This window comes from Pyrus communis, chromosome 10 (assembly GCF_041283825.1).
Source record: "Pyrus communis isolate YQ-2024b chromosome 10, ASM4128382v1, whole genome shotgun sequence".
Taxonomy (NCBI): Eukaryota; Viridiplantae; Streptophyta; class Magnoliopsida; order Rosales; family Rosaceae; genus Pyrus; species Pyrus communis.
In genome coordinates this window covers 21,605,292-21,632,674 of record NC_142574.1, presented here as the reverse complement: position 1 = coordinate 21,632,674, position 27,383 = coordinate 21,605,292, and the positions used below count along the sequence as shown (strand labels likewise).

The 27,383-nt window shown below is 38.0% G+C and overlaps 1 protein-coding gene and 1 pseudogene across 2 annotated transcripts; both read left to right on the top strand.

Moving 5' to 3' along the window:
- Positions 1-18,773: 18,773 nt before the first annotated feature.
- Positions 18,774-22,483, top strand: LOC137729208 (uncharacterized). 2 transcript variants are annotated; one of them, XM_068468069.2, is made up of 4 exons: positions 18,774-19,089; positions 19,895-20,138; positions 20,741-21,945; positions 22,056-22,483. In XM_068468069.2, the coding sequence occupies exon 3, from the start codon at positions 20,751-20,753 to the stop codon at positions 21,924-21,926; it is 1,176 nt and encodes a 391-aa protein (XP_068324170.2). In that variant the 5' UTR covers positions 18,774-19,089; positions 19,895-20,138; positions 20,741-20,750; the 3' UTR covers positions 21,927-21,945; positions 22,056-22,483. The 2 variants fall into 2 exon arrangements, with proteins under 2 accessions (XP_068324170.2, XP_068324169.2); XM_068468068.2 differs by having other exon boundaries at positions 22,047-22,483.
- A 1,562-nt stretch (positions 22,484-24,045) lies between these two features.
- LOC148693712 (uncharacterized) lies at positions 24,046-25,765 on the top strand (annotated as a pseudogene).
- The last annotated feature ends 1,618 nt before the right edge of the window (positions 25,766-27,383 follow it).

Below are 27,383 nucleotides of genomic sequence, written 5' to 3'. Positions count from 1 at the left end.
AATAATTTGTACCATTATATATATATAAATTCTAAGCTGCAAGATGTCCACACGAATCATATATATATAGCACACTACACGGCTCATAAATCCTAGGCTGCAAACGTACCAAAAGCTACCAATTAAAAATTGCGATCTACATAATGTTAGGATTATGCAGTTGGTATGAAATCTTGGTTACGGAACAACATAATGTTAGGCTGATGCAGTGTTTTGATTGACTTTTATTTTTTTGGCAAGTACGGTGAAATGTGCTGATTCATTCAATTCTTGGATTAGGAAAGAAAGGCTTCTGAAACTTAGTGTTTCCTCGCCTCAGTATCTTTCTCATACAGTCCCTCTACTACTCTGTATTAGTCCCGCTGTCCAGGCGCATCACTGGCCATCCCCACGGTGCTTCTCAGCTTCAGAGAGTGGGGATAGGCCTGGCGGTTTCAATCCTATCTATGGCGTGGGCGGCAATTTTTGAAAGGTACCGAAGGAATTATGCGATACAGCAGGGGATACAAGGCTAGTTTCTTAAGTGCAATGCCCAACCTAAGTGCAACAACCAAATCATAGCCAACACACAAAAAGATCAAAAACCTTCGACTTCAAAAGATAATCAAAATCAACGCATCCAACTGATAATTTGAATAAAAATCAATAACTAGAACCTGAATACCAACGTCAACCTCAGTGCGGAAAGAAGGCTTCTGAAACTTATGGTACGTTCATAGAAAGGAAAAAAGTGCAGTTGGAAAATTGAATTCACTAGAGATAAATAACATTATTAATATCCTTCTTATATTCAACAATTAGTATTCTACTTGGATTAAAACTCTAAGACATTAGTTAGCAAGAATCTAGGAGCCTTGCGTGCAGTTTGGCGTGAAGAAACTGGATACGGGAAACACGTATGTTAAAGGCTATAGCAAATTATGTAATTTAGCTACATTACAATGGGTTAATTAAAATACACATGGCCCTAAAATTGTAGGAGAATGTTTAATCAAATTGTTAAAATGAATAGATGTTTAATCTAAGAAGCCTAAAAATGAAGGGTCTATATCAAAACGCCCCAAAAATGAATGTATTCTCTTCACTTTTTTATTCAAATTATTTTATTTATTTATATTATAACATGTAATGTACTAATTTATTTCATCAATATATGAAAGAATCTATCGAGGCTAATTTTTAGAGATGTTGTAAGCTTCTACATTTTTTTTAACCCATTGTCAAAGTTGGTGAATTTTTTCTTTATATTGAGCGTAAGTTTCGTACATTGAAATAGATAAATTAACTTAAATTATGATAAATATGATAGTTCAAATGATTTAAATATAACTCAATTTAATTTTCTCTTCTCTCCTCATTAGAGCCTTTCTCTCCGTTTCGTGAGAATCTTTCTCACTGCTCGTGTGAGCTTTCAAATTCCATCAAGTAGTTTAGCTGTCGGCCCTTGCCTTAGCAAAGGTTAGTGGCAGTCATTTTTCCTTCTTATTTTCCTTTCCTTCCGTCTTTGTCTGCCTGTTTTTCCCCATGTTTTTCAACCCAATTTTCTTGGTTCTCCAAATCTCCCTGCCTTTGATTTAACCGCTCCTAGCCCAAGATCGGAAAGACCTATTTCTCATCCCTCCTTTCCACGATTTCCCAATCTGCAACCACCTCTTTCATAGTGTTTCGTGACTTTATTGGAGGTTGTGTAGAGCTCTGACTTGGGTACACATACCATTACCTTCCTTGTGTTTGCCGTTCTTGGCTCCGTTGCCATGTTATTTCCCGTTGGCTTCCTTTGTTTTGTGGTTTAGATCTTTGTTGTGGTTGGTTGTGGATGTTGAATATTTCTTATTTTCCGATTTTGGGGATTGGAGTGTGCCCGAGCGAAGATTTCTCGGGAGAGGGCTCCTCAGCTTTCAGCACATCTCCCTAAGGGATTGGCACTTTAAAGGTGTATTCGGGCTCTTACTTGCTGATGTGCTGCAAGAAGAGGACATAGTTAGTTTTAAAATGTGCCTTTATGGGGCCTTAGGTGTAGGCCTTCAGGCTCGCAATCAAAACTAACCAAGTGCTAGGTGTGCCAATGTTATCTCAGTATAGCAGATGTAGAACAAGATTGTGTTTAGTCGATTACTTACGCCCCAAGGTACTCGGATTTCTTGTTATCAAAGGATTGTCGTGGATGGGTTTTAATCCACATTAAGTTCTTTTTCTTGCCTTCTAACCAAGGACTTTTAGTTCATAGTCTTGTATATTTCGAATAATGGGATTCCATATCCTTTAAGTCATTTGTTTGGTTCTTGATTGGTTTTAAATGAAAGCATATCCATTAAGCTGACTAGATCCATATGCAAATGAGACTCTTAAAGTAGGAACATAAATGGATATGACTTGAATACATGTTGGATAATACATTAAGCGGTAGATCTATTATCTTAGAAAACACACAAAGAACTTTAAGTAAGATTTCACCTTGTCGGGTAAGGTTGAACTTCTTGCAATCACTTCTCTTTGAGTTTACAGAGGTTTCTATGCTAAAAAAGGGATGGATGGTAAACCAGTTTACATAAGAGAATCGATGGTACACCACTAGGGGTGATAACAGAGCTTTAAACTAGATAAAAGATAGCTTTTGTAAGGGAGATATCTTGAAAATGGCTGAGATCTGGGCTAATTACAGCTTTTGGATCCAAATCTGGCTTGAGAGCAGAGTTTGTATGTTTGTTTGTTTGATTGGTTGAGTGTCCTTGTCTCTAAGGCCTCTTCCTCCTTTTATAGGCAGATTAGCCCGACTGCAGTGACTTTGCTCTTGCCCGAAAGCACTTAGAGGGTAGTGAGTCATCAACTTTTTACTTGTATTGCCATTGAAAAGTGCTTTTTGGTTGATTATGAGTTAGTCCCCATCACTTGACGTTCAAATCATAGGCACATGGCCTATGTATTAATGTGAATGTGCCAATTTATCTCTGGGCTTAATGCTTGGGCCTCGAGCAAGTCTCCCTTTAATTGGTATCTCTGGGCTTCCACACATTTACAGCCCAATGTTCAAATATTAACCCAAACAGTGCCCTCTTTAATCATTGTTGAGGCTGCAATCCCAGGTACTAATAATGATTAAATAATCGTCGCACATTAACAACTGTCGCATGCCTTTACTTGGGGCTCGCACCATTTAAAGCAACCGTTGGTTAACAAAACCTTTGCACTAACCCACGAACTCCACCATTAAGTAACCACCTATTATATAATCCTTACTTAACCTCTTCAACAATGCACCTTAACCATTTCAAGCCTTCAAATTCTCAGAAATTCCAGTACACTCTTGCATTCTCAGTTCTTCAATCCTTCCCTCCTTAATTCCAACTTTTCCTCCTATCTTCTTCTCAAAGTCCTCAATGGCACCCAAAGTTGCCTGAATTCAATCTCCTTGCGAGACTGGTGAAGGGATTTTCACCATGGGCTGTCTTCTCAATGGCTTTCATCGCCATCGGGCAGGCCTGCACACTGAACTTTTCTTCGAGAAGGGAGGAGTGCACTTTTTGGGACCTACATAAACTTCTCAGTTATTGGCTTCTGTAGCATCCTTAGTAAGGCGCACTACGTCCAACTTCTGTTTTAGGACTTCTATGGCCTTGGGGAGTAGCCAGGCAGCTTTAATCGCACCGGTAGATTCCTCTTGTGAATATAAAGTTATCTTCCCTTGCACTGGTATCCACAAGGCCCAGACTTCCACATAGCTTATATTTTCTTGATCAATTCATCATCATATATGTATGCTTCAGGATCAACTACCACGACAATGTCAAAGACTTTAGTAGAACTTGTGGAAGATCTACTATAGAGGTAAAGATTATAGAAGTGTCTTCTGCGATTAAAAGGTTAGAAGAGTAACCGTCCGTACGAAACAGCCTTACCAGAAGATAGTTAAGAAAGTAAATGTTGAAGTTGAAGATGTTGAAGCTCAGTTAGCCATTTTAGGATAGTTACCTTAGCCAGGGATGTAAAACTATTGATCTATAATTTCAACATTAATGAAATGAAAATGACTTATTTAATCTTCTTTAACTTGTATTTTCTCCTTGAAGCTAACTATAATGAGCAAATAAACTGACTCTCGAATCCCTTATAATGTTTAAGCTTCTTCAATGTAATAATTCCCAACATCCCACAAGGTTGGGTAATACTTCTTTAAAAACTTAGCATTGATGGATTCCTCTACAAGCTTCCTTCCAAATCTGCCATGTAATATCCTCTTTTGTCCAATACTTGGTTGATAATGAAAAGACCTCCCAAGTCGGGCTCCACTTCTCAAAGCCTCTAATCTGAGCTCCCAAAGGCAGAATTACCTTCCACATTAACTCTCATTTTTCAAAGTTCTTCAACTTCACCTTCTTATTGTATGTTCGGGCAATAGTTTTCTTCCCCTCTTGAATTTTATCTAGAGCTTTGATTCGGGCTACATCTAGATCTTCAACTCATTGACACATAGCCTAAATATATTATTCACTGTGCAACCCAAATTGATTTTGAATCCTAACAGAACTCACATTTATCTTCATGGGGAGAACAGCATCTTGCCCGAAGGTTAAGGCATAAGGAGTAGTTACATTTCCTGTTCTCTTGGAGGTTCTGTAAGCCCACAAAGTATCTCTCAACTTCTTATGCCACTTCTCTGGACTATTTACCACCATCATTTTGATAATGTTCACCAAGACTTTGTTGATGGCTTCTGCTTGACCATTTGACTGAAGGTAGTAAGGACTAGATTGGATCATCTTAGTCTTGAACCTACAGCTGAAGCTTCCACCCACTTAGTGAAATAAAATGTTGCCATGATTATGAATGTATGTCCTTTACTAGAAGCTGGATGAATTTGCCTAATAAAGTCCATTGCCCATCCTCGGAAAGGTCAAGGCTTAACCACAATGTTCAAAGGTACTAAGGGCACATGTTGGAGAGGTTCATGTCTTTAACATTCTTCACATCCTCGAGCATAGGCCTTGCAGTCTTTCTCCATGTCAAGCCAGAAATAACCATATCTCCTAAGCAACCACCTTATCTTGGTTCCTGCATGATGTGATGCACAGATTCTTTCATGTACTTAGGCCATTACCCTGATTGATTCTTCCTGGCCTAAGCATTTTAGAATCAGTCTATTTGGAGTCTTTCTTAGTGATTTTCCTCCCACAAAACATACTTAGTTTCTTGTTGTCTATTTTTCTTACTTGTGGGGAAGGATGACTCTTTTAAATACTGAATAATAGATGTCCTCCAACCCTCAATCTTTATTTCTTCAATCATCACATATAGGCTGAATCCCCTTTCAAATATAGAAGGGAGATTTATTTTCTGAAGCTCTATATCCCCTTCAAACTTTCTTTCTTGGATCTGTGCTCTAGAAGCCAATTGTGCCATCTCATTGGCAATTGCGTTTGACTTTCTGGGGATATGGCTAATTGATATTTCAATGCCCTAATAGCTCAATAGTTGTGTAGATGCCAAATAATAACTTGTCATGGTGATGTGTCTGCATTTGTACTCTCCATTTAGTGGATTGATCACCAACTCTGAAACACCAAATACTTTAACTTCAGTTGCCCTTAGCTCTATCGAGATCTCCAGGCCAATTATTAGCGTCTCGTACTCTACCCAATTATTGGTAGTCTCTTAATAGTTTAGGAGAAATGAATAACAATGATGAGCACCTTTGGGATCAATGATAACAATCCTGGCTGCAGTAGCAGTTTGAGTGCAAGAACCATCAAAATACAGTCTCTAATGAGTGATCCAGAGACTAGCTATTCTTTTTATCTCTTGTTGGATCCATTCTTCTCTGCCCGAGAAGGCTTTGCTCGATATGATCCACATACTGGCTACCTCCAGAGTTCTTGAGATGTTGATAATCTCATCCTGAGACTCTTGGTGTTCAGGCAAAAAGTCTACAATTGCTTGCCCCGTGATCGCTCTCTGGGGTACATACTGAAAGCTGAACTCTGAAAGTGCTAGAATCCACTTTCCAATCCTCCCAATTAGCATTGGTTTTGATAGCATATACTTGATTGCGTTAGTCTTGGCAATAATGTGGATATGGCAAGGTAACATGTAATGCCTTAGCTTGCATGCAGTGAAGTATAGAGACAAGCACAACCTCTTCCATTGGTGTATATTTTGTCTCTACTTCAGTAAGGATTCTACTAAGGTAGTAGATTGCTTGTTCTTTTCCGCCTTCATTGTTCTGAACCAACAAGCTTCCCATTGATTTCTCAAAGGCAGAAATATAAAGCTTTAAAGGCTTCCCTCTCTAAGGTGTCATGAGCACTGGTAGAGAGACCAAGTAAGCCTTTTGATAAGCTCATATCTATATATATTTTACATCAAATTCACTTGTCTTTTCTTAGTTAGTTCCTTATATTTTTGAGCTATTTACTTTGTTTTTGTGTTTTGTAGGATTTGTCAAGCAAAGAAAAGAAAAAATAGCACAAGTGAAATTTTAAGTAACAATTCGTCAAAACTGCCTGTACAGGTCAGCTGACTTTGGAAGCAAGTTGCGGACAGCTCAGAATGAATTAGAGAATGAGCCTTATATACTTGGAAAGCTACATATGTCTATTTTCTAAAGCATTCGCGAATTGTTAATATCATTTTTCTAGAAGAAGTTATGGCCGTTTTAACACTGAAAGGTTCCCAAGAGGCTGAGCAGTTTGTAACTGACAAGAAAGCATTGAAAGCAATAAATCCAATAAAACTAACAGTCAAAACTGATGCAGCCAAGAACAAGCCAGCTAACACCTATTCAAATATCAGAGGAAATGGAAAATTAAGTGAGAGTAATGGGCATAAAGGCTGCCCAAAGGGTTACAATTATTTTAGCATTTCCTCTCACTTATTGTCATCACTAAATGGCTGTTAGTAGGGTGAGTTATGGAGAAAAAACTGTGGCAACAGAAAAGAAGAAAAGACCTACAGGTTGCAGCAGCAAAGGGGAAGAAAAGCTGAAAATAAAGATAGAAAAAAAAATGAAGAAAAGCAAGGAAAAAAAAGAAGGCTGCTGCGTTGGGAAATGAAGGAAAGGAAGGAGGAAATTTTGGCATTCTCCTCTTTCGGTTTTATCTTCTCAAACTCATGTCTTTCTTTTGGTTTAATTTGAGAATTACGTGTAACTAATTTTTAGTAATTAGGGGCTGTTTTGAAGCCCCGAATATGATTGCAAGTTTGTTATGACATTTCTTTTGAATTACTTTTATAATTTGATGAAAATTGGTTCACTACTTGTCTCATTGATGAATTCTTTATGTGTTTTCTACGGATGCATACTTAGTAAGCATATCTAGGATTCTAATGCTATGAATATGTGTGTGCCTGCCCTTGCCAAATGAGGACCTACATATGTTCTAGAGTAGTATTTGTTAATTGCGATTAACATGTGAACCAATTTCTAGGATAAGTAAGACAACGCCAGTACTTACGATGCCTTATGATGACTTAAACTCTTTTCATTCTTAATGATTTCTACTTGTTAAATCTATGAACACACCATTCGAGATTGCATGTGAGTGACTAAGTTAAGTTGAAAACGACATTCTCTTAACATACTACATAAGAAAGAGTAATAGGTTGAGTTCTAACATTGAGCCAACTTGAGCATTTTCATCCAAAAATGAAAGGAATTTGAATGAAACATAACATGTTTACATGATTATTTGGTGGTGGATAGCAATTCCCTTAACTCATTTTTCTTAATTTGTGAACTACTTAAAAATCTGTTTCTGTTTTGTTTTTGTTCGATTTAATTTAAATAGAAAATCAACTCCAAAAATCCCAAAAATTTGTGTGAGTGTAGCTCTGTGTGTCTAGTGTCTTCATATAAAATTTCGTAGATTTTGGATAAGTGTAAATCAGTCTAATAATTATTTTTCGGTGACTGGTTAGTAGGGACAGCAACACAATTTTTGTGACATTTTAAGTAGTTAGATGAAACAATCTTTTGCGGGAAAGACCCTTATTTTCATATGCTACAATTGACAAATCTTAGTGTTAATAAGGAAAATCAATAGGACATTTGTGTGCTACTTTGTGGTATGCCTTTAACCCTATCACCTTTACTCTGTCAAATGCCTCTTGGTGTGGTGAACTCTGCTCAAATTCTTCTTTGTCTTTTAATTTTAGCAAAAGAGTTAGCGGCTGAATCTTACTCGCCAATTTGGATGAATCTTCTTAAGAAGTTGATCTTTCCCAGCAGCCTTTGCAAATGAATCTTCTTAACAAGTTGATCTTTCCCAGCAGCCTTTGCAATTGTACTTTATTAGTGGAATGAGGTGATTCCATGATTGCCCGAGCTTTGTTCTTATCAACTTCTACACCTCTTTGATGAACAAGGAATCCCAATAAGTTACCCGACCTTACTCCAAAAGCACATTTCTTTGGATTCATTTTTAGCTTATGAATCCTCATTCTTGTTAAGGCTTATCTGAGGTATACCAAGCGCTGCTCTTCAATTTTAGACTTGACCACGATATCATCAATGTATACTTCCATGCTATGGTCAATCAAGTCATGAAAAATGGCATTCATCGCTCTTTGATAGGTTGCACCGGCATTTTTTAGCCCGAAAAGCATCACTAAGTATTCGTATGCTCCAACATGACCTGGGCACCTAAAAGTTGTTTTGTGTATATCTTCTTTAGCCATTTTTATCTGATTATAACCAGCATTCCCATCCATGAAAAATAAGACTTTGTGTTTGGCAACTGTATCTATGGATAAGTTAGCCATGGGCATGAGATATTCATCTTTAGGTGTGGCTCCATTGATGTTCATATAGTTAACACAACATCGGACCGCCTTAGTTATAGCTTTTAATACAGGTACAATGTTGGCCAACCACTCGACATATTTGGCAGACCTAATAAATCCAGCTTTTACCAGCCTTTCAATTTCTTCATTGACCTTTTCTTCAATCTCTTTTGACATCCTCCGTGGTGCTTGCTTCACTAGTTTATACCCCCTCCTTAATAGGTTTTCTATGTTCTACTAAGGTTGAATCTAAACCTGGTATTTCAATGTAATGCCAAGCAAAACAGTCTTTGAACTCATGCAGAAGGCTAATTACCTTTCTCCGATCCTCAGTTTCTAATAAGCCATTGATCTGGATAGGCCTTGGATCTTCCTTAGTTCCCAAATCAATGGTTTCTAAAGGGTCTTGTACCTCTGGTGATGGCTTCTCATGTTCTGCGCACAAAAATTCAACTAACTCTAGACTCTCGGGCAAGTCTTTTAGCCCATCTAGGTCATATATACATTTAGCCATTCGTATGGCTGCTTCTAATTCTCTCCCAATAATCCTCTCTTCATCTATGTCATGGCCACTTGAGACTTCTTCCTCTTATTCCTTTTCCAAGCTTTCCCTTTCTTGCTTTTTCTCTCTTCCATACACTAACAATCTTTTGATTAAAGATCTGATTGCAATCACTTAGTCATTCCTTCTTTGTTCTGACATTACTGGTGTCGGGTAGTTGAGACAATATGAACTATCCCATTCTTCCCTGGTAAGGAACAATCATTGCTCCAAAATTTTTAGGTCGTCACCTTAGTTGAGCGGCCGTTCTTATCAGCTCCTAAGCATTGGAGAATCCCAATACTAAGATTATAAAGGTTGGCTTTTACCACATTGGCAGTAGGGAGGAATGGTCGTGGCTCGGCCTCTACGATCTCCCAAAATCCTGGTCCCAAGGCTCATTCTTCATGGTAAACTGCTACTTCTAGATGCACGGTGGAAGACATAGAGAGACTTTGATGAATCCAATCTCGGCCTAGTAAAGCTCCATATGTGGAAGTACTATCCACAACGAAGAAAGCTAACTTAATCTGCTTGGAACCCAAGTTAACCTCCAAGGGTAATATCCCATGAGTTCTAGTGATGGCTCCAGAAAATCTGGAAACTGTTAAGTCCGTGGGGATGAGATTTTTCTCACTTCTACATACCTACTTCATCTGCTTGAAAGGCAACACATTGATCGTGGCTTCCCCATCAATCAAAACCCTTTTGAAGGGCACTCCCTCCAGATAAACAATTACATAAATTGGCTTGAGATGGTTGGCTAGGGTCAAACTCGGGTGACTGAAGACCATTTTGGCTAGGGTCAAACTCGGATGACTGAAGACCATTCTATCGGTGTAGACTCTCTCAGGCTCCATCCTTGTAGGCTCAAGCAAACTTACTTCACCTCTGGTTTTCAGGGAAATCTTCTCCATACTTCTTAACACTTGCACCATGGTGGCTTAAAAGTCTTCGTTGGTTACCATTCGCCCCGACTTCTCATATAAGGTCGGGCTTCTCAGGACAACGGGTCCTTGTAAGGAGGGAACATTCTCCTGGTAATCTGTCATGCTTGATTTTGGTAAACACTGGAGTGGTCTGTATTCTGTATTCCACCTGAAGGTTTTTTCCTTCCTTTTTCTTCTTGGCATACAAGACCAAATGTGTCACATCGAGCGTGCCAAAACTATGTTCGGACGAAGATTTCTCCGGAGATAGCTTCTCGGCTATCAGCATAGCTCCCCAAGGGATTAGCACTTTGGAGGTATAGTTGGGCTCTTGCTTGCTGATGTGCTCTGTAACATCTTACATTGCCCAGGGGAGTGATCCTTATATGTATATTCCCATCCCTACCTAGCACGAAGCCTTTTAGGAGCTCACTGGCTTCAGGTTCCGTAAAAACTCCGAAGTTAAGCGAGAAGGGGGCTAGAGTAATCCCATGATGGGTAACCCACTAGGAAGTTGCTCGTAAACTCCTAAAAACAAAACCGTAAGGAAATGGTAAGCCCAAAATGGATAATATTGTGATACGGTGGTGGAGCGGGCCCGAGAAGTGATCCGCCCCCGGGCCGGGATGTGACAATTTGGTATCAGAGCCTAACCCTGGCCGTGGTGTGCCGACGAGGACGTCGGGCCCCTAAGGGGGGTGGATTGTAACATCCCACATCGCCCAAGGGAGTGATCCTTATATGTATATTCTCATCCCTACCTAGCACGAGGCCTTTTGGGAGCTCACTGGCTTCGGGTTCCGTAGGAACTCCGAAGTTAAGTAAGAATGGACTAGAGCAATCTGAAGATGGGTGACCCACTGGGAAGTTGCTCGTGAGTTCCCAAAAACAAAACCGTGAGGGAATGGTAAGCCCAAAGCGGACAATATCGTGCTACGGTGGTGGAGCAGGCCCGGGAAGTGATCCACCTTCAGGCCGAGATGTGACATGCTGCAAGAAGAGAACTGAGTTAGTTTTGAAAGGTGCCTTTATGAGGCCTTAGGTGCAGGCCTTGAGGCTCACAATCAAACTAACCAAGCGCTAAGCGTGTCACTAATATCTCAGTATAGCATATGTAGAACAAGATTGTGTTTATTCGATTACTTGCGCCCCAAGTTACTCGGACTTCTTGTTATCAAAGGATTTTCGTGGATGAGTTAAGTCCACATTAAGTTCTTTTTCTTGTCTTGTGACCAAGGACTTTCAGTTCATAGTCTTATATATTTCGACTGAGAGAAGTCCAGGTCCCTTAAGTCATTTGTTTGGTTCTTGATTGGTTTTAAATGAAAGCATATCCATTAAGCTGACCAAATCCAGATGTAAATGAGACTCTTAAAGTTGGAAAACAAATGGATATGACTTGAATACATGCTGGAAAATACATTAAGCGGTAGATCTATTATCTTAGAAAACACACAAAAAACTTTAAGCAAGATTTCACCTTGTCGGGCAAGGTTGAACTTCTTGCAATCACTTCTCTTTGAGTTTACAGAGGTTTCTATGCTAAAAAAAAGATGGATAGTAAACCAGTTTACACAAGAAAATCGATATTACGCCACTAGGGTTGATAGCAGAGCTCTAAACTAGACAAATAATAGCTTTTGTGAGGGATATCCTGAAAATGTTTGAGATTTGGGTTGATTACAGCTTTTGGATGCAAATCTGTCTTAAGAGCAAAGTTTGTATATTTGTTTGTTTGATTGGTTGAGTGTCTTTATCTCTGGGCCTCTTCCTCCTTTTATAGACAGATTAGCCCGATTGTAGCAACTTTGCTCTTGTCTGAAAGCACTTGGAAGGTAGTGAGTCATTAACTTTTTACTTGTATTGCCACTGAAAAGTGTTTTCTGGCTGATTGTGAGTTAGTTCCCATCACTTGACATTCAAATCATAGGCACATGGGCTATGCATTAATGGGAATGTGCCAATTTGTCTTTGGACTTGATGCTTGGGCCTCGGGCAAGTCTCCCTTTAATTGGTCTCTCTGGGCTTCCACACATTGCAGCCCAATGTTCAAATATTAACCCAAACAGAATGGCTTGATCTTGACATCTTCTGGAGGTGTTGGCTAGTGCAGGATTAGAGGCTGCTCTGGCGACGGCTAAGATAATAGGCTTCTAGGTTTTTTGCTTTGTGTTTTGCTATGTTGGGCTTCAAACCTTGTGTTGGGTTGAGATTTCTTTGCTATGTGGAAGGTCCATTATTATGCTTTGTGCTTCACTTGTATTTGGACCTCCTTTTATATAAATTTGTTGTGCTGGCAATAAATTTCACTTTTGACCCCAAAAAAAATTGATTTAAATATTTTTAGAGCTAAAAAAAAATTAAAAGTCGAAGCGTAAAATTAGACGAAAGTTGAGTATATTACTATTGTCCAACCTGAAACTTCTTGCTCATTTCCTTTAAGGGTAAAATGTGATTTAACCTCTGAACTATTTAAAATCAGTCAATTAACCTCTTGTCTTTAGATTTTGTTCATCATGCCATCAAATTCAATGGCAAATTAGTCATTTCATCATCATTTCTTACTTGTTAATGATAACCAACAATACAATTATGACATATGGACACAAAATAATGTGTAAAACATATATAGCATAAAAAGAAAACATAAAAAAAAATGTGTAAAATAATGTAAAACATTATTTTGTGTCCATATATCACAATTTTATTGTCGATTGTAGTTAACAAGTAAGAATTAATAATGAAAAGACTAATTTGCCCTTCAATTTAACGAAATAGTGGATGGAATCTACCTACAAGGGATTAATTGCCTAATTTCAAATAGTTCAAGTGGTTAATTTACCAAAAAAAAAGTTCAGAGGATCAATTTCAACTGGGGTAATAGTTTAAGGGGTCAAATAGCAGTTTACCCTTCCTTTAATTACTTTATATATTAAAATAAGGGCTCGTTTGAAAGTGTTTTTAAAATGACTGAAAGCGTTTTTGGATAAAATATTTTTGAAACTAATTCTTATTAAAAATTCAAGTAAATCCTAAAAAATCACTTAAAATGTTTTTGGAAGCCGAAATCAATTTCAATAAAAGCTAGTAATTTGAAAAACACTTCTAAATGAACTCTTAAATGATTCCATATCTCAACATATAGTAATATTAAACCTACATATTGGGTGAACAAACAAATAATAGTGTACAAAATGTGAAAAATGATGGTTGAGGAAACATGAATCATATGACTCTTACAATTTTATAAAGGGGGTGAGTTAGGGATGTTTTGGTTTTTATGCTTTCTAAACGATTAGTATTCGGTAATTAAATAAAGAAAACAACATAATTGTTGTTTAATTTTATCTAAAAGGAAATTTGTTTTTCTTCATCCAAATATGTGATTGATATATTTGTCATTCTTTGGAAATTTGGCCAAAGATTTAAAAGGTGACTGGTTACATGTGATTAGTGAAATCACTACATTTGTGCTTTAGTATTTTCGTACTTCAACCAAACTATGTCTCACGTTAATTATGTTAAACAAAATTTACTAGAATTAGACAATGTCCCAAAGAAATAAACAAACCTAGTTGAAGATGACGGAAATATCATAAACTCCCAAATAACAAAGTTATTTATAACTTATTGGAATTGTATAGCCAACTTAGTTAGAACTTATAGAAGGTGTGAGACATGGTGAAAGCATTAAGGTTTGTCTGTGCATGTGCCAATATCTCAAACAAGCAAATCATGATGTCACAAGTATGGGGTGCATACTGTTTAGCGGTGTTATTATTTATGTTTTGACTATTCTCACATTTTATAGATATGAGTAATCGATTAAAAAATGAATTTTCAAAATGTCTGTATGCTTCAAATTATAAGTATATGGTAATCTAGGTTCCATTGTTTTTGGTCAATTTTCACCATTTAAGTTGCTGGCATGGACTAAATTACACAATTCATTCTTATGAATGAATACGTAAGCATATGTTTATTGCTTGTTTGAGTGCTAGCAATGAAATTCTCCAATATCAGCTAATAATAGTTAGGATTTCCAAAAGAAGATATCATTCTTTTGATGAGAAATAAAAAGGAATATAAAAAAATTGAATGGCTAGAGGTGAAGCAACTATTTTCTAAGAAACAGAATGAAAAACAACAAGAGTTGGAGTCTCAATGATATTCTACAATCAAGACAATTGGCTGAATCCTGAAACCATTTCATAAAAGTTCATTAATATCTTCTTTTTATAAAGCAAATTGACTTCGATTCTTGAATAATCCACAACACTTCTGCTTCTACTGTAACAAAGGATACAAGTTGATGCTTACGATTTTGATAGCCATACCAGTGATTTCCCAATGGTATGTGCTTATGCATTACTCACCCGTCCACCACTTCAAACACCTCTGACTTGCATGTGTTAAGCATTGCCACTAAAGTTCATCCTAAGCCAGGATTAATCAAATTTCATTAATGCATAGAAGACTATAATCACGAGAATTAAACGTGTGATCAACGACACTAGGTGTGAAATCCCATTTCCGGATTTCACTGTTATAATCTACGTATTTGTATTATTGAGATTTTATATTATTTTTCGAGAATTTATATTAATTTATTTGAAATTAGATTTCAATTAAACTAGTTACGAAGAGTGAAGTTTGAAAAATTATTATTTACTCGTTGACCTTTCAAGGTCACAAGTAACGTTTTCGAATAGGTCTCGAAGCCACGAGCGCATAGGCGAAAGCCGTTTGCAAGTCTGGATTATAACGGTATAGTTATAAACATCTGAAGTGGTGTTTCTAAACTATAGACTTTAATTTTCTTTAAAACTCCCACTAGGTGGGATGGAGAACCAATGTAAGGCTTGGTTTTTGGCCCAATCACTTAAGGAAGAAAGGAAGGACCAAGAGAGAAAAAAAAAAAAAAAAAAAAAAAAAAAAAAAAAAAAGGATATTTTCCCCTCCATTCCTGTGGACCCATTTACCCGTGCCAACCCGGAGTGGTTTTCGGCCACTTCCACCATTTTTTCAAGTAAAATTCAACTATCCATCACCTACAACCTCTTCCACCATCTCCCATCTTCCATTTCCACCCCAAGGTGAGGGTTTTTAGGTCCAAAATCGTGTAAAAACCGTGCTGGTGACCAATGGAGCTTTGACAACGATTCCGTCGTTACGGTGAGTTTCATCACCCACCACCACCCTTAGTCAACTCCCCTTGGACCCAAGAACAAGACCCAACTGGTTGTATGGGCGTTGGGACATCGAGGAAGTCAATTTGAAGAACACCCACCTTCGGGTTCCGGCGGTTCGTGGCCAGTTTGGGGTGTTTTCCAACCAAATTGGCATTGACTGCAAGTATAAAGTTTACTCTACTTATTGAGATCTTCATTCTTGTAAAATTTGAGAATTTTTGGAAAAAGTCGAATTTTCCTATATGTAACATTCGATTTATAAAATACTATTGGTTGAGTATATTTTCGATAAGGTCCGCCACTGGAATATTTTAACAATTGACGATCTTACCATTGAATTGACACCAAATTTTAGTATGCTATTGTAGATATGGTTTACGGACCTTAGGGAATTACCATGAAAATCTAGTGGGCCTATATTGGTTTGATAGCGACTTGAATATATGAAATATGATTATTATCTTAATTTCTTATATTAGTATCATTTGTGAATATGAATTAGTCTTATAATTATGATTTCTATTGAAATGTGAATTTTATATATTTAGCCATAGACTTATGATGATTAACTATGATTTGGCTTGTGTACTGATGATGTTTGTGATATATATGAGTTTAATTATATTTTTAATAATGTGAATGCTAATTATGATGAATGTTATGACAATTATGGGATCTAAATATTGTTTGATAATTATTTGGTTATGTTTGCTAACTGAATACCTATTTGAACTTGGCATTACTACCTAGCAATAGATGGAGATGGAAGTCAAGAGATGAGTTAGGTACTTTATTAGATTTTTAGTAGAAATAGTAATTAAGGGAATTCCTTGTGTTGTGCTCCATCTGACTTGATGCTGGTTGATATGTGGAATCGATGGCATGTATGCGTATAATTATGTTTAATGTGTGATGATGAGATTGCACCATGTAGTTGTGGTACATGGATGGCCTGCTTGGTATATCCGCGATGGGGGGACCATATGTATTCATGGGTGATCATGCTTGGTATATCCGCGATTGGTGATCACTGCCTGCACAATGAGTTTATGCCTATGGTCCTACTTGGTAAATCCGCGATGGGGAACCATACACATTCTAGAGGTGATGATGACTAGTTGTACATGGTACATTTTTAGGCGATCATATTTGGTTTGGTTCCATTGAGTGGTCCAGAACCCGAGGTTGTTGGATTTCGTAGAGTGGTCTGAAATCCCATTATTTGGAGAAGTAGGCTTGGCCTAACTGTGTCACTCTAGCCTTAGTTTTATATATATTTGTGTCAATGGTTTCGAGAATCTTGTGAATTGAGTTAGAAAAGATGTTGGACGTCTGGGTGACTCCTTCGGGATTTTCTACGATTCAATTATGATTTCATAAGGTATGAATTTAGAAGATATGAGAATGATTGTTATTACTTTGATCAAATTAATTAATTAATGTGGCTAGAGAAAGGTTTTGTGTTTTGTCGATTCTTAAATATAATGTATGTTGTTAACTGTGATATCGTGATGAGACATAATGATTTATATGTTGGATGAAAGAGAAATCATGATTTCATGAGGGTTTGTTATGTAGCCTAAGCCCAGGAATTTCATGCTGTCAGGTTATAATAAATGTTTAAGGAATGCTATGCTTTTCTGCTTGAACTCAATGGGATAAACGTCTGATTTTGTGAATAGTGAACTCTGAATGGCTTGATCCCTATTGAGGGTACGTAGGCAGTCTAACGAGGAGGTTGGATGCAGCCATAAGGTAAATGAATTTTTCTTTGCAATTTGATTCTCGAATTGTGAGTTGCCATATCCCAGAGACGGGGTATGTGAGATATACGAGTATTTGGGTGATGTCATGTGTCGATCCTGGACGTATGTCAGGATCGGGGCGTGACACTAGGGATGGGCACGGGCTAGGCCGGGCCCAAATTTGAAAGGACCGGACCGAACCCGCTTTAAAATGTAAAGCGCCGGGTTTTGAAATTTCTGAAGTTGGAACCGGCCATAACCCGGCCTATTTGAAATTGGCCGTTCAGGCCGGGTACAAGAGTCCAACAGAAGGGAACGACATCATTCAAGTCTGTCTTCCTCCGACGCGAAACCCAGATGCCCAACGACATCAAGAAGTCGAATCATAAAACTACCATGACTGAAAGGCACTGCAAACTTGATGCTCTGAAGCTTTGATGATCTTCACCACTTTAACGTGCAAGCTTACATACTTTGTGAACCAAAGTCTCAGTCAATTCAGTGATTGCATCAATAAATAAAACAAGAGGTTAATCAAATGTATTAGTTTTGTGTAGAAAACTGAATAATTTCCAATCATTCGTTAACAGAATAAGAAATCCCACGGAAACAAAAACCCCAGTCAAATTGAAAACTCTTAACTCTGAAGAAACCCAAACCCCCCGCCACTAAACATGGGTTGGACCTTGGAAGGTTCTAGGTTATTTGAGCTTGGCCTGAACGATCATTTCACTGATGAAATGGGAGGCCTCGCTTCTGGATCTCCGCGTCTGACGTCACGTGCCTGCTCTCTTCAAACTTCTTGCAGACCTCCGCCGCTGCGCCGTTCAGCATCGTCACGTCTCCGGCGAACGACTTCTACGTCGCTTGTAACAAAGCTTTGTACTCGTTTAGTACTTCTGCTCTCACCATCTCAATCTCTCAGCTCCGCCCTTCTCAATCCCCTCTCTCTTTCTACATAGTAACCCTCTTAGTCCCCTATCTCTCTCTGATCTGGACCCATGCGCCATCTTTGTCCATCTGAGTGAGATTTCGATAAAATCGAAGGAGAGGCTGAGCATATTACATTCAGAAATAGAGGGATCTAAGGAAGTTTGGTGATGTTCGAATTGGGGGTGAGAGAGAAATGAGAGACATGAAGAAGTTTGTTGGACTTGCAGAGAGTGAGAAAGAAATGAGAGACACATGAACTCGAAGAATGGGTGTGTTTCAGTTTGAAATCAAAGAAAGGAGAACACTCTGGAAGCCTAAGAAGGTTTCATTTTGTATAATTATCGTAGAAACAAGGCCAATTTCATTGTATTATCATTATAGGAATGAGCCTATCCATTCAAGGGTTTCTATTCCCTCAGTAGTGCCTTCCATTGCATTATAAAAACGGGCCAATCTGGGGTCCCGTGGGTCTGAAGATTTGGACCCACGCTATCCCGTATATATCACTGCCCCACTCCGCCATGCCCTGTTTATTCTCAACAAAAAAAGCTGAACTCGCCTCAAACCGTAATTATCCGTTCCGACCCACAGGTCCTCTACCCGTTTACCCACCCCTAAACGACACTATAGATGCAAAAACGTTTGGTCTATTGGATGGAGGATCAAAACGCGAGATCAAATGGACCTGCCAGTAGGCCCGACATCTACCTGATTACCGCCACGTGTCATCAACAGAAAGGGGAGGTAGTCTCGACCGCTCCATCCATGATGGCGGTTGCAAGAGCCGCTGGTTTGTGGTTACCCTCCATTTTCCCAAACGCATTATAAAATCCCTAATCTCATCTACCGCGTTTCCTCACAAAATTTCCCAAATTTCCGAAATTTCGATCGAAAATCTCAGCGACTTCTTCATGCAATCTGTCTATCTCTCAACCGCCACCAAATTCAAGGAAGAAATCAAATCATTTCTCTTTGTAAATCTTCGATTTCTTTGCGTGTCTTCAATTTTGGAATTTCCAGTAATTTAATTTGTGTTGATCTTGTCATTTTTGTGGGTTTGATCTAGTTTGATCTTTACGAATCTGGTTTTTAAAGGATTTTTGTGTTTTTTTAGACCTGAATTTAATACCTTTTTGTTTGGTTTTCTGATCCCATGATGATTTGGAATCTGAAGTGTGCTAGATTTAGGATTAGGGTTTGGAAGCGATTTTGGGTTTATACGTGGGGTTTAGATACTGATTTTTTGATCGCGTAAAGATCGGATTTTTGTAATGATTTAATGACCATATTGATCCCTACCCGTTATAATGCTCAATTTTTGTTTAATTTTGCTTATTTCCTCCTATTTTTGGTAATTTAGAGGATTATGGTTGCTTAAACTTTGAATTTTCACTCATTTTGTTCATGTGAAACGGGGCGGGTGGATATAAGAACTTTTAGAATCTCTAAACAGAAGGGGTGAACGCTTTTAGAATCTAAGAATAGCTATAGAATTGTTGCAAAATACTTAGGTGGTGATGTTGCATGATCCGATTGTATGTGTTGTAATCATGGTCTGAAGTAAATGGGGTGCATGATATAGTGTTTTCGGTTTATGTTAATGATCATACGATGGTGGTTAAGGTTTAAAATTTCAGTTCAAATTTCATCTGGTCTGGATACATTTATACATGATGGTGTTTCTATTAATATTGCTTCTATATATTGCTGAAAAATTGCCATGATTGAACTAAGATGTTGTGTACATGCCATCGCTTATGTTTTGTCATATAACTGCAGGTCTCAGCCGCATTTGTGACCTTGTGGCCTAAGACGTAGTCGTTATAACAAATCAAGAATTCAATTCCGTCACTCTGTACTGTTGTCCATTCGCTGCATTGTTTATCTCACGTTTGGAGCATTTGTAAGAGTGGTTGCATTGTGATTTCTGTTAGAGTCAAGTAAAGATTTGGTATTTTTCAGTTGGTAAAGCAGTAGAGATCAGAAGCCCGAGTAGGGAATTGATTTAGAACTTTGCCTTCTGGTAAGTGTATGTAGTTCAATGGTTACTTATATATCTGATATATTTCAAATCATATGTGTTTTATATTAGGGATGTTTGTCTGGATGGATAATTATTCTGATTGCACATAATGTTAATTTCTTGGAAACAAAGGAATTACAGTCCTGGCAGTAATAATTTGATAAACCCTCATAGTAGATGACTATTTTTCTTTTGTATTAGACTGACTACATTCTTTTAGAAACTCCAAACCTGATTGAACTTTTTTCTGTACGTTGTCATTGACCTAGATTTTGCGTAGGTTCTTATCTTCCTGCTAGTCAAATTGAATTTGGCAGTTGTTCAAAATTTTGTTAGTACTCCCGATTTGAAGACATATTGTTATGTGAATTGGATGGGGAAGGGATAATGTGAAACATTGTGCAGAAATATATACCAGAAAACATTTGTACCCTGTGCAATCCACTTTGATGCTTCTATTGTTTATTTTGTGATAAGAGAATAAATTGCTTTTGTTTACAACATGACCATAGTGTATTCCTGCTTATATAATTGATGAACGTTGATTATGCATGATGGTACTTTTGTCATAATAACTTCAACTTGCTTAGTAAATCAAACAGTGTATGCAAGATGGCTGGTGTGAAACGAAGATTAGATACTGATTCAGATATTTGTGCTCTTAACAAAGAACTGGATGCCGTTTCATGCCCCATCTGCATGGACCATCCACATAATGCCGTTCTCCTGCTTTGTAGCTCGCATGATAAAGGTTGCAGATCTTATATATGTGATACAAGTTACAGGCATTCAAATTGCCTGGACCGTTTTAAAAAGTTGAGGGAAAATACTAGGAACAGTCGAACTCTACCCAGTCCTTTACCTATAAACCGTTATGGTCCTAGTATTACTTCTGATCTGAACATCCCTCTGAGAATAGACTCAAATGAAGCTAATGAAAGTCACAACCTGATTGAAAGCAATTCTGTATTATCTGTTAATTTACCTGGACCGCCACAACAACATGTTATTCAAGATTTAAATAGGCCTTTTGAAGCACAACAAGAAGGTGTTATGGAAATGGTTGATTCTGAGTCATTTCAGGAAAGGGCTGAACATGATGATTTGGATGGGGAAATTTCACCAGAGTCACAATTGAGCTTGAAATGCCCTATGTGCCGTGGAGCCATTCTTGGATGGGAGGTTGTAGAAGATACCAGAAAATATCTTAACCTGAAGAAGCGAAGTTGTTCTCGGGAATCATGCTCATTTTCTGGAAACTACCAGGAGTTGCGCCGGCATGCCAGGAGAGTTCACCCAACCACTAGACCCTCTGACATTGACCCGTCTAGAGAACGAGCCTGGCGACACCTTGAGCACCAGAGAGAATTTGGTGATGTTGCAAGTGCTATTCATTCAGCCATGCCAGGTGCTGTTGTGGTTGGGGACTATGTTATTGAAAATGGAGATAGGCTACCGGGTGGAGGGGAAAGTGCTGCAGGTGAAACTAATGGGCCTTGGTGGACTACTCTGTTTTTGTTTCAGATGATTGGCTCAACTGACCGTGCTGGGGAACCAAGGGCTCGATCAAGGGCTTGGACAAGACATCGGCGGTCAGCAGGTGCTTTAAATGAACGCCGGTTTCTTTGGGGTGAGAATTTGTTAGGTCTTCAGGATGATGACGATGATGACGATGATGAGGACGATGATGATGACAACATGCCTATGATTAATCACAGAGATTTGTCTCCAATCCCCAGAAGGCGTCGGCGTTTAACACGCTTGAGGTCTGATGAGGAACGACCATGAGAAGTGTCCTTTTAATCTGGTAAAAATTTACAGTTCCTTGACCAAAAATTGATATATACTGGATTTTTATATCAAATTGCCTTTGGTTGACTCCATTGGTGTCTTTGACAATTGTTCCAGTAACTGCAGAAAATCCCAGTCAGATGAGACTGCCTGCTCCAAGAACTGCATCAGCTTGTTGGAACTTAGAAGAGTGTTGAAAAAGATCAAGCTGATCGTTGTGGGGCAATGGCGGTGCTAATTTGAAGGGGATTCTCTTAAGCCCGTGTTCTCTTTACCTGTGGGAGGAATGAGCCTGTGGTTCACGTCTAGCAGCCCTAATCCTCTATTTCAAGTAGGCAGAGGGTGCCAACAGAAGTTGAGCCATAACTCTTTCACTTTCTGGCCGACACGAGCCAAATGCTATTCCGTACTTGTATGATATGGTTATGAAGTCGATATCAGTTCTACTCTATGCTTGTTTATAAATAACATTAGACTTTGTTTGTATTAAAATGTAAATAGTTTATGCATCAATCAAATTTCAGGTTGAATAAAAGATTGAAATTTTCAAGCAAGCCGAGTGTGTGTGTTGGCAGAAGTTTGAAGCTTGCCCAACTTCATGGTTATTCGTTTCGACTTTGTATTGTATGGAAAATGTTAAGCTTTTAATTCTCATTCAAAGATCGGCCGACGGGGAACGTAATCACCCGAGAGCGCGGCTAATTCTACGAAATGTCGGCCAAGACGAAGAATGACCCCCGTCAAAACCATCACAGCCGAAAGCTTCTCGTGTTCGTGTTGCTGAGCACATTGTGACAGCTTGTGAGAGAGCGTGGATGGTATTACAACCAAGAGAGGCAAGCAGAATTTGACATGAATGATAAAACAATGACAGGATTAGTGAGAGCAACTTATTCCTTCCCAACAGTGAGCATTTCTGGGGAACCAAATATTAAGATATAAAAGAGCATGAGCCACGTCTCTCTTCCTTGGCCTTCATCAAGAATGTGGTGTACAACGTAGTTCCCACAACCTCAGGCCTTGATTTTATTTGCTTCAATGGCGGAGATTGCCGTGAGTTGCAGATGCAGTTGCTGCCACAAGTTCAGGGGAGCTCACATATTCCATCAAACCCCAATGAAACTGAAAGGGCAGAGAAGGCTCAGACAGAGACAAAAGCTCCACAAACAAGACCTCTAGGCCTATAACCGGTTCTATATTCTGCTCTCCTCATCTTTCACATTACGTAACTATTCACGTGATGTGAGAAATAGAGATAGAGAAATATACAACTGATTACACAGAAGAATCCCCGAGTTTAGTTTCTAGCCCCACGTGAAACACAAGAAGTTCTTGCAAGCACCAAGTATAACTGACGCAGCCCTAAAATATCTCCTTCCCACATGCTCAACTCAAGCAACATGTAAATTCAATATTAACTTAATTTTACGCATACGAACATAGTATGTGTGTGTATATGAATATAGATAACATAGTATGTGTGTGTGGCCAAAATATTGTAAATGTTATGGAATCTGGAAGACGGTGATGACCCTTTTCTTCCTTAATTTGTAACATTTTTTTTAATATGCATTTCTAATGTGCCCCTTCTTTCTTTTGTTTGCAAGTCAAGTTGCAAGGTCCTGTATTCTAGCTCACAAATTATTATCCTAATTAACCTTGCAATAATTCCCATGCCAACGAGCTTAATTTTTACCCCCACTTAAACTCAGTTTACTAGGGTAAATTATATTTACAGAGGTATATCTTGGACTAGTAAACTAATAGGCTTTTTAGCCAAAAAAATTTCTAAGATTGGCATAACTACTCATTTTAATCCCTGACATTAAAAATCAATAGAAATGGTTCTTAGTTTGTCCACCGTCAATCATTTTGGTCATTCCGTGAAAAACTTCCATTAAGTTGAGAATATTTTTTTTCCAATCATTCCCCTACTTGTTTTTCCATTTAATGGAGATTTTTCCGGAAATACCAAAATGATTGGCCGTAGACGAACTCGTGGACCACTTCTATTAATTTTTAATGTGAAAGACCAAGGTAAAGAGTTATGCCATTCTCAAAAACAATTTTAGCTAAAATGCTATGCACACAAGGGGACCAATAAGAGTGATGAATCATGCAGGTAAAAAAAAAGCGTGTAAATATTTGTATATAGTAGCATTTTTGGATCAAAACTGATCTCTCTTGTAAACAAAGCAGCTTCTTCAATGGCTATTTAGAGCTAAAGTTGGACAAGAAAGGGAGGAGATTTCTAGTTCTACCAACAAGAAGGCAACAACTAATTGTAAGATATCAAACTCGATTTACTTAATCAGGGCAGTTTCGTCGATAATTGTCAATTTTAATAAGAAACTATTTAAGATAATAGTCGATTGCAATAACAGCTGGGTTCATGTTTTATTTTCCCTTCAAAACGATGTTTTAAGTGTTTTTTGGCTGTGAAACCGAGTTTTGACCATTAACATTAGGACATAGATTTTACTAACCAATTTATTAATTTATGAACTTTCCATCCTGATTTTCAGATCAAGAAGTTAAAACCAAATTACGTAATCGTCTTTAGGCGCGGCAGCGTTGGTGTTTATCGAAAATCAAAAGGAGTTGAAGAAAGCAAATTGGGTAGCAAGAAGTTCAAGCCATTTACATTTCTACGTCGAAAAGATGTGGCAACGGCTTGCTTTTATAGCACTCTTCAGCTGAAGCGACCTAGTAGCGTAAACAGAAGGCAGGCAAGGCAGCATTGGATTCAATCTATGAAGATCATGAAGAAAGAAGATATTGCAAGAGGTCTGGGAATTAGTAGCACCAAGGCGGATTCGGCGAATGTAGGCAACAAGGTTTTACCGGTGACTGATTCAACCTCAACGAGCACAAATGCACAATGTGGCACGTCAGAGAAGAAAGAAACGCTTAAAGGGGACAGAACCAAACCCTGTCAAGAATGAAGGAGCTTCTGAGATGGGCTGCTGCTGCAAAATCAGACAAGGTGGAAAATACTTTCCTCGAAAGGTACAATTTTATTTTTTGTTTGGTTAAACTTCATTGATAACCATTTTGTTTTTAGTTTTCGTTTTTTGTTTTTCCGATATTTTTTATTGGGTGGACGTGGACATATTGATATATATTCTGAGAGAAGCAGGTCCACAACATTACTAGTTCTGCAGCCATATGTTGTTCTTGCGACCTTCTCTAGCCATTAATGTTCAAACTTACTACCACACATTGCAACTAGAGAATCTAGTAAAACTGTTACTGTGAATGTTTGTTACCTCCAGGTGGAAATCAAAGTTACATACTTTAACTGGTCCTAAATTATGCAGATATTGCATTACTTAAACTCTATGTTTCTCATAACGTGCTCGTGGAGTCTTAAAAGTAACATCCACCCATCTATGATTGGTATCATTTATGGTTGAGACTTGAGTTATGTTGTCCATCCAGGTTATGCAATTTCAAAACCGGGCAACTCTGAAAGCGGTAGCATATGATGATCAACTAAGCAACGATTCACCGAAGATCAGGTTCAGATGGGATTTGGAGAGCTGCTCCACCACATCCTCTGCCTATACAGCACTTTCAACAGCATCTTCACTCAAGAATGACCAGATCATAAGCCTTCCATCTTTGAATTCGACAAAATTTCAACACCTGGATGACTTGGAGCCCAAGAAAGGGAACTGGATCACCTCAAACTCAGAATGTATAGTTTCTGCTTAATCATTTCTTTTTTGTTAATTACTTGAATTTTAAATTTAAATTGCTAGTACTCTATATATTCAACTAATTAACCCTGGAATTATGTTTTTGCTTGAACAGTTGTGGTGCTAGAGCTATGAAAATCAAATCGAAGAATCATATTCATCCGCAACCGAATCGATCAACTGCTTAGTGATTGTATCATAATTATTGATTAAATTTTGTGAGAGATTAAAGATTGAAACGACAAATCAATGCAAGGAAAAGGACCAACTGCTTAGTCTTCCATGTAAATACTAATTCAGCATATACAAGTGGACCTCGAATATCATTTTTTTCTATCATGCCCCAAAGTCTTTGTCACGTGTGTAGATATCAAATTTCGGTGAAAGCGAGATTTTAAAGGAATTAACTTAGCTGCTGAAAATTTCAGCAGCCATTCCTACTTACAACCAATCCCGTGTGGACACGTGTCCAACTTTTGATTTTTTAATCAAAAGTTGGACACGTGTCCACACAGGATTGGGTGTAAATAGGAGTGGCTACTGAAATTTCAGCAGCCAAGTCTTGTTCGATTTTAAATTGCACATTGTGTGGCTCAATTATGTTGGTCTTGCAAACTCTTCCCCACATGAGATTGAGGAAGCTTATTTCTCCATGAACTTACTTGATTTGAAGTGTTGCCCAAAATCAATTAAAAGTTTCCACAAACATTTTCATAACATTTTTAGAAATAATTCGCCATTGATATATTCTTAAGTTTTGTACAAATCGAGAAAATACAACTAATATTGTTACAGTTGATAAGTACATAGAAGGATGTCCCTAACTTAAAGTTAAAACATAATCTTGTACAAAATAATTGGTTGGTTAAGACAGCTTAAGATAAACTACATTATTATTTCGCCAGCTTAACATTACGATTTGGAAGATGATAGAGATATTACCTAATACCAAGATTACGCAAAGATTTCGTTTCTAATCCAAATCGGGAGAAATTCTATCATGCTGCTGTAACCGGAAACACACTCACAAAGAATGGGATTACCCCGCACTCCCACATTCCCACACTCACAAGAGTGTGGGAGTCTCGCTTAGCTCCCACGAAAGAATTTCTCCTAAAAGAGACATTGAAGAACTTTTTTTTTTTTTTTTTTTTTTTGACCAAACGATATATCTATACTGAGGGAAAATAGGTGAGCTTAGCCTCATAATGGACTAGCAATAATATGGTTCAAATTCACCTTTGGCGAGAATCGAACTTAAGACTTATCACTTATAAATGAAGAGGAATACCACTAGACCGTAATACTAAATGACTAGACTTTGAAGAACTTGAAACAAAGAGTTTATCCGGGTAGTGTGACTATTGGATATTGGGCCACGGGCTCGTAGTCGAGAGTTTTGGTTTAGGCCAACGCTTAAGTAATTTGGCTATTGAATAATAACCACAATTACCACACCCTTATTTATTTTTAACATTTTATTTCTGATTATTAGATTCAACAAAACAAACTTAAACAAGGAGCAAAATTAAAAAGAAATGTGTAAGACTAACTTCAACTCTTGGAGTAAGTCCTAAAATTTTCCTTCTATTCCCCCCCCCCCAAACAAAAAACCCCCAACAATTTCTTTCCAACCCTTGTGCTAAAATTAGGTTATGTTAGAACTCAAAAAAAATAAATAAATAAAAAATAAATAAAATTCCCACACAGCCAAGATTTAGCCCAAAATTAATTGTGGAGCCCACATGTGAGA

Coding starts and splice junctions, on each gene's coding strand:
- LOC137729208 (XM_068468069.2), top strand. CDS start 20,751: ATGGCTGGTGTGAAACGAAGATTAGATACTGATTCAGATATTTGTGCT.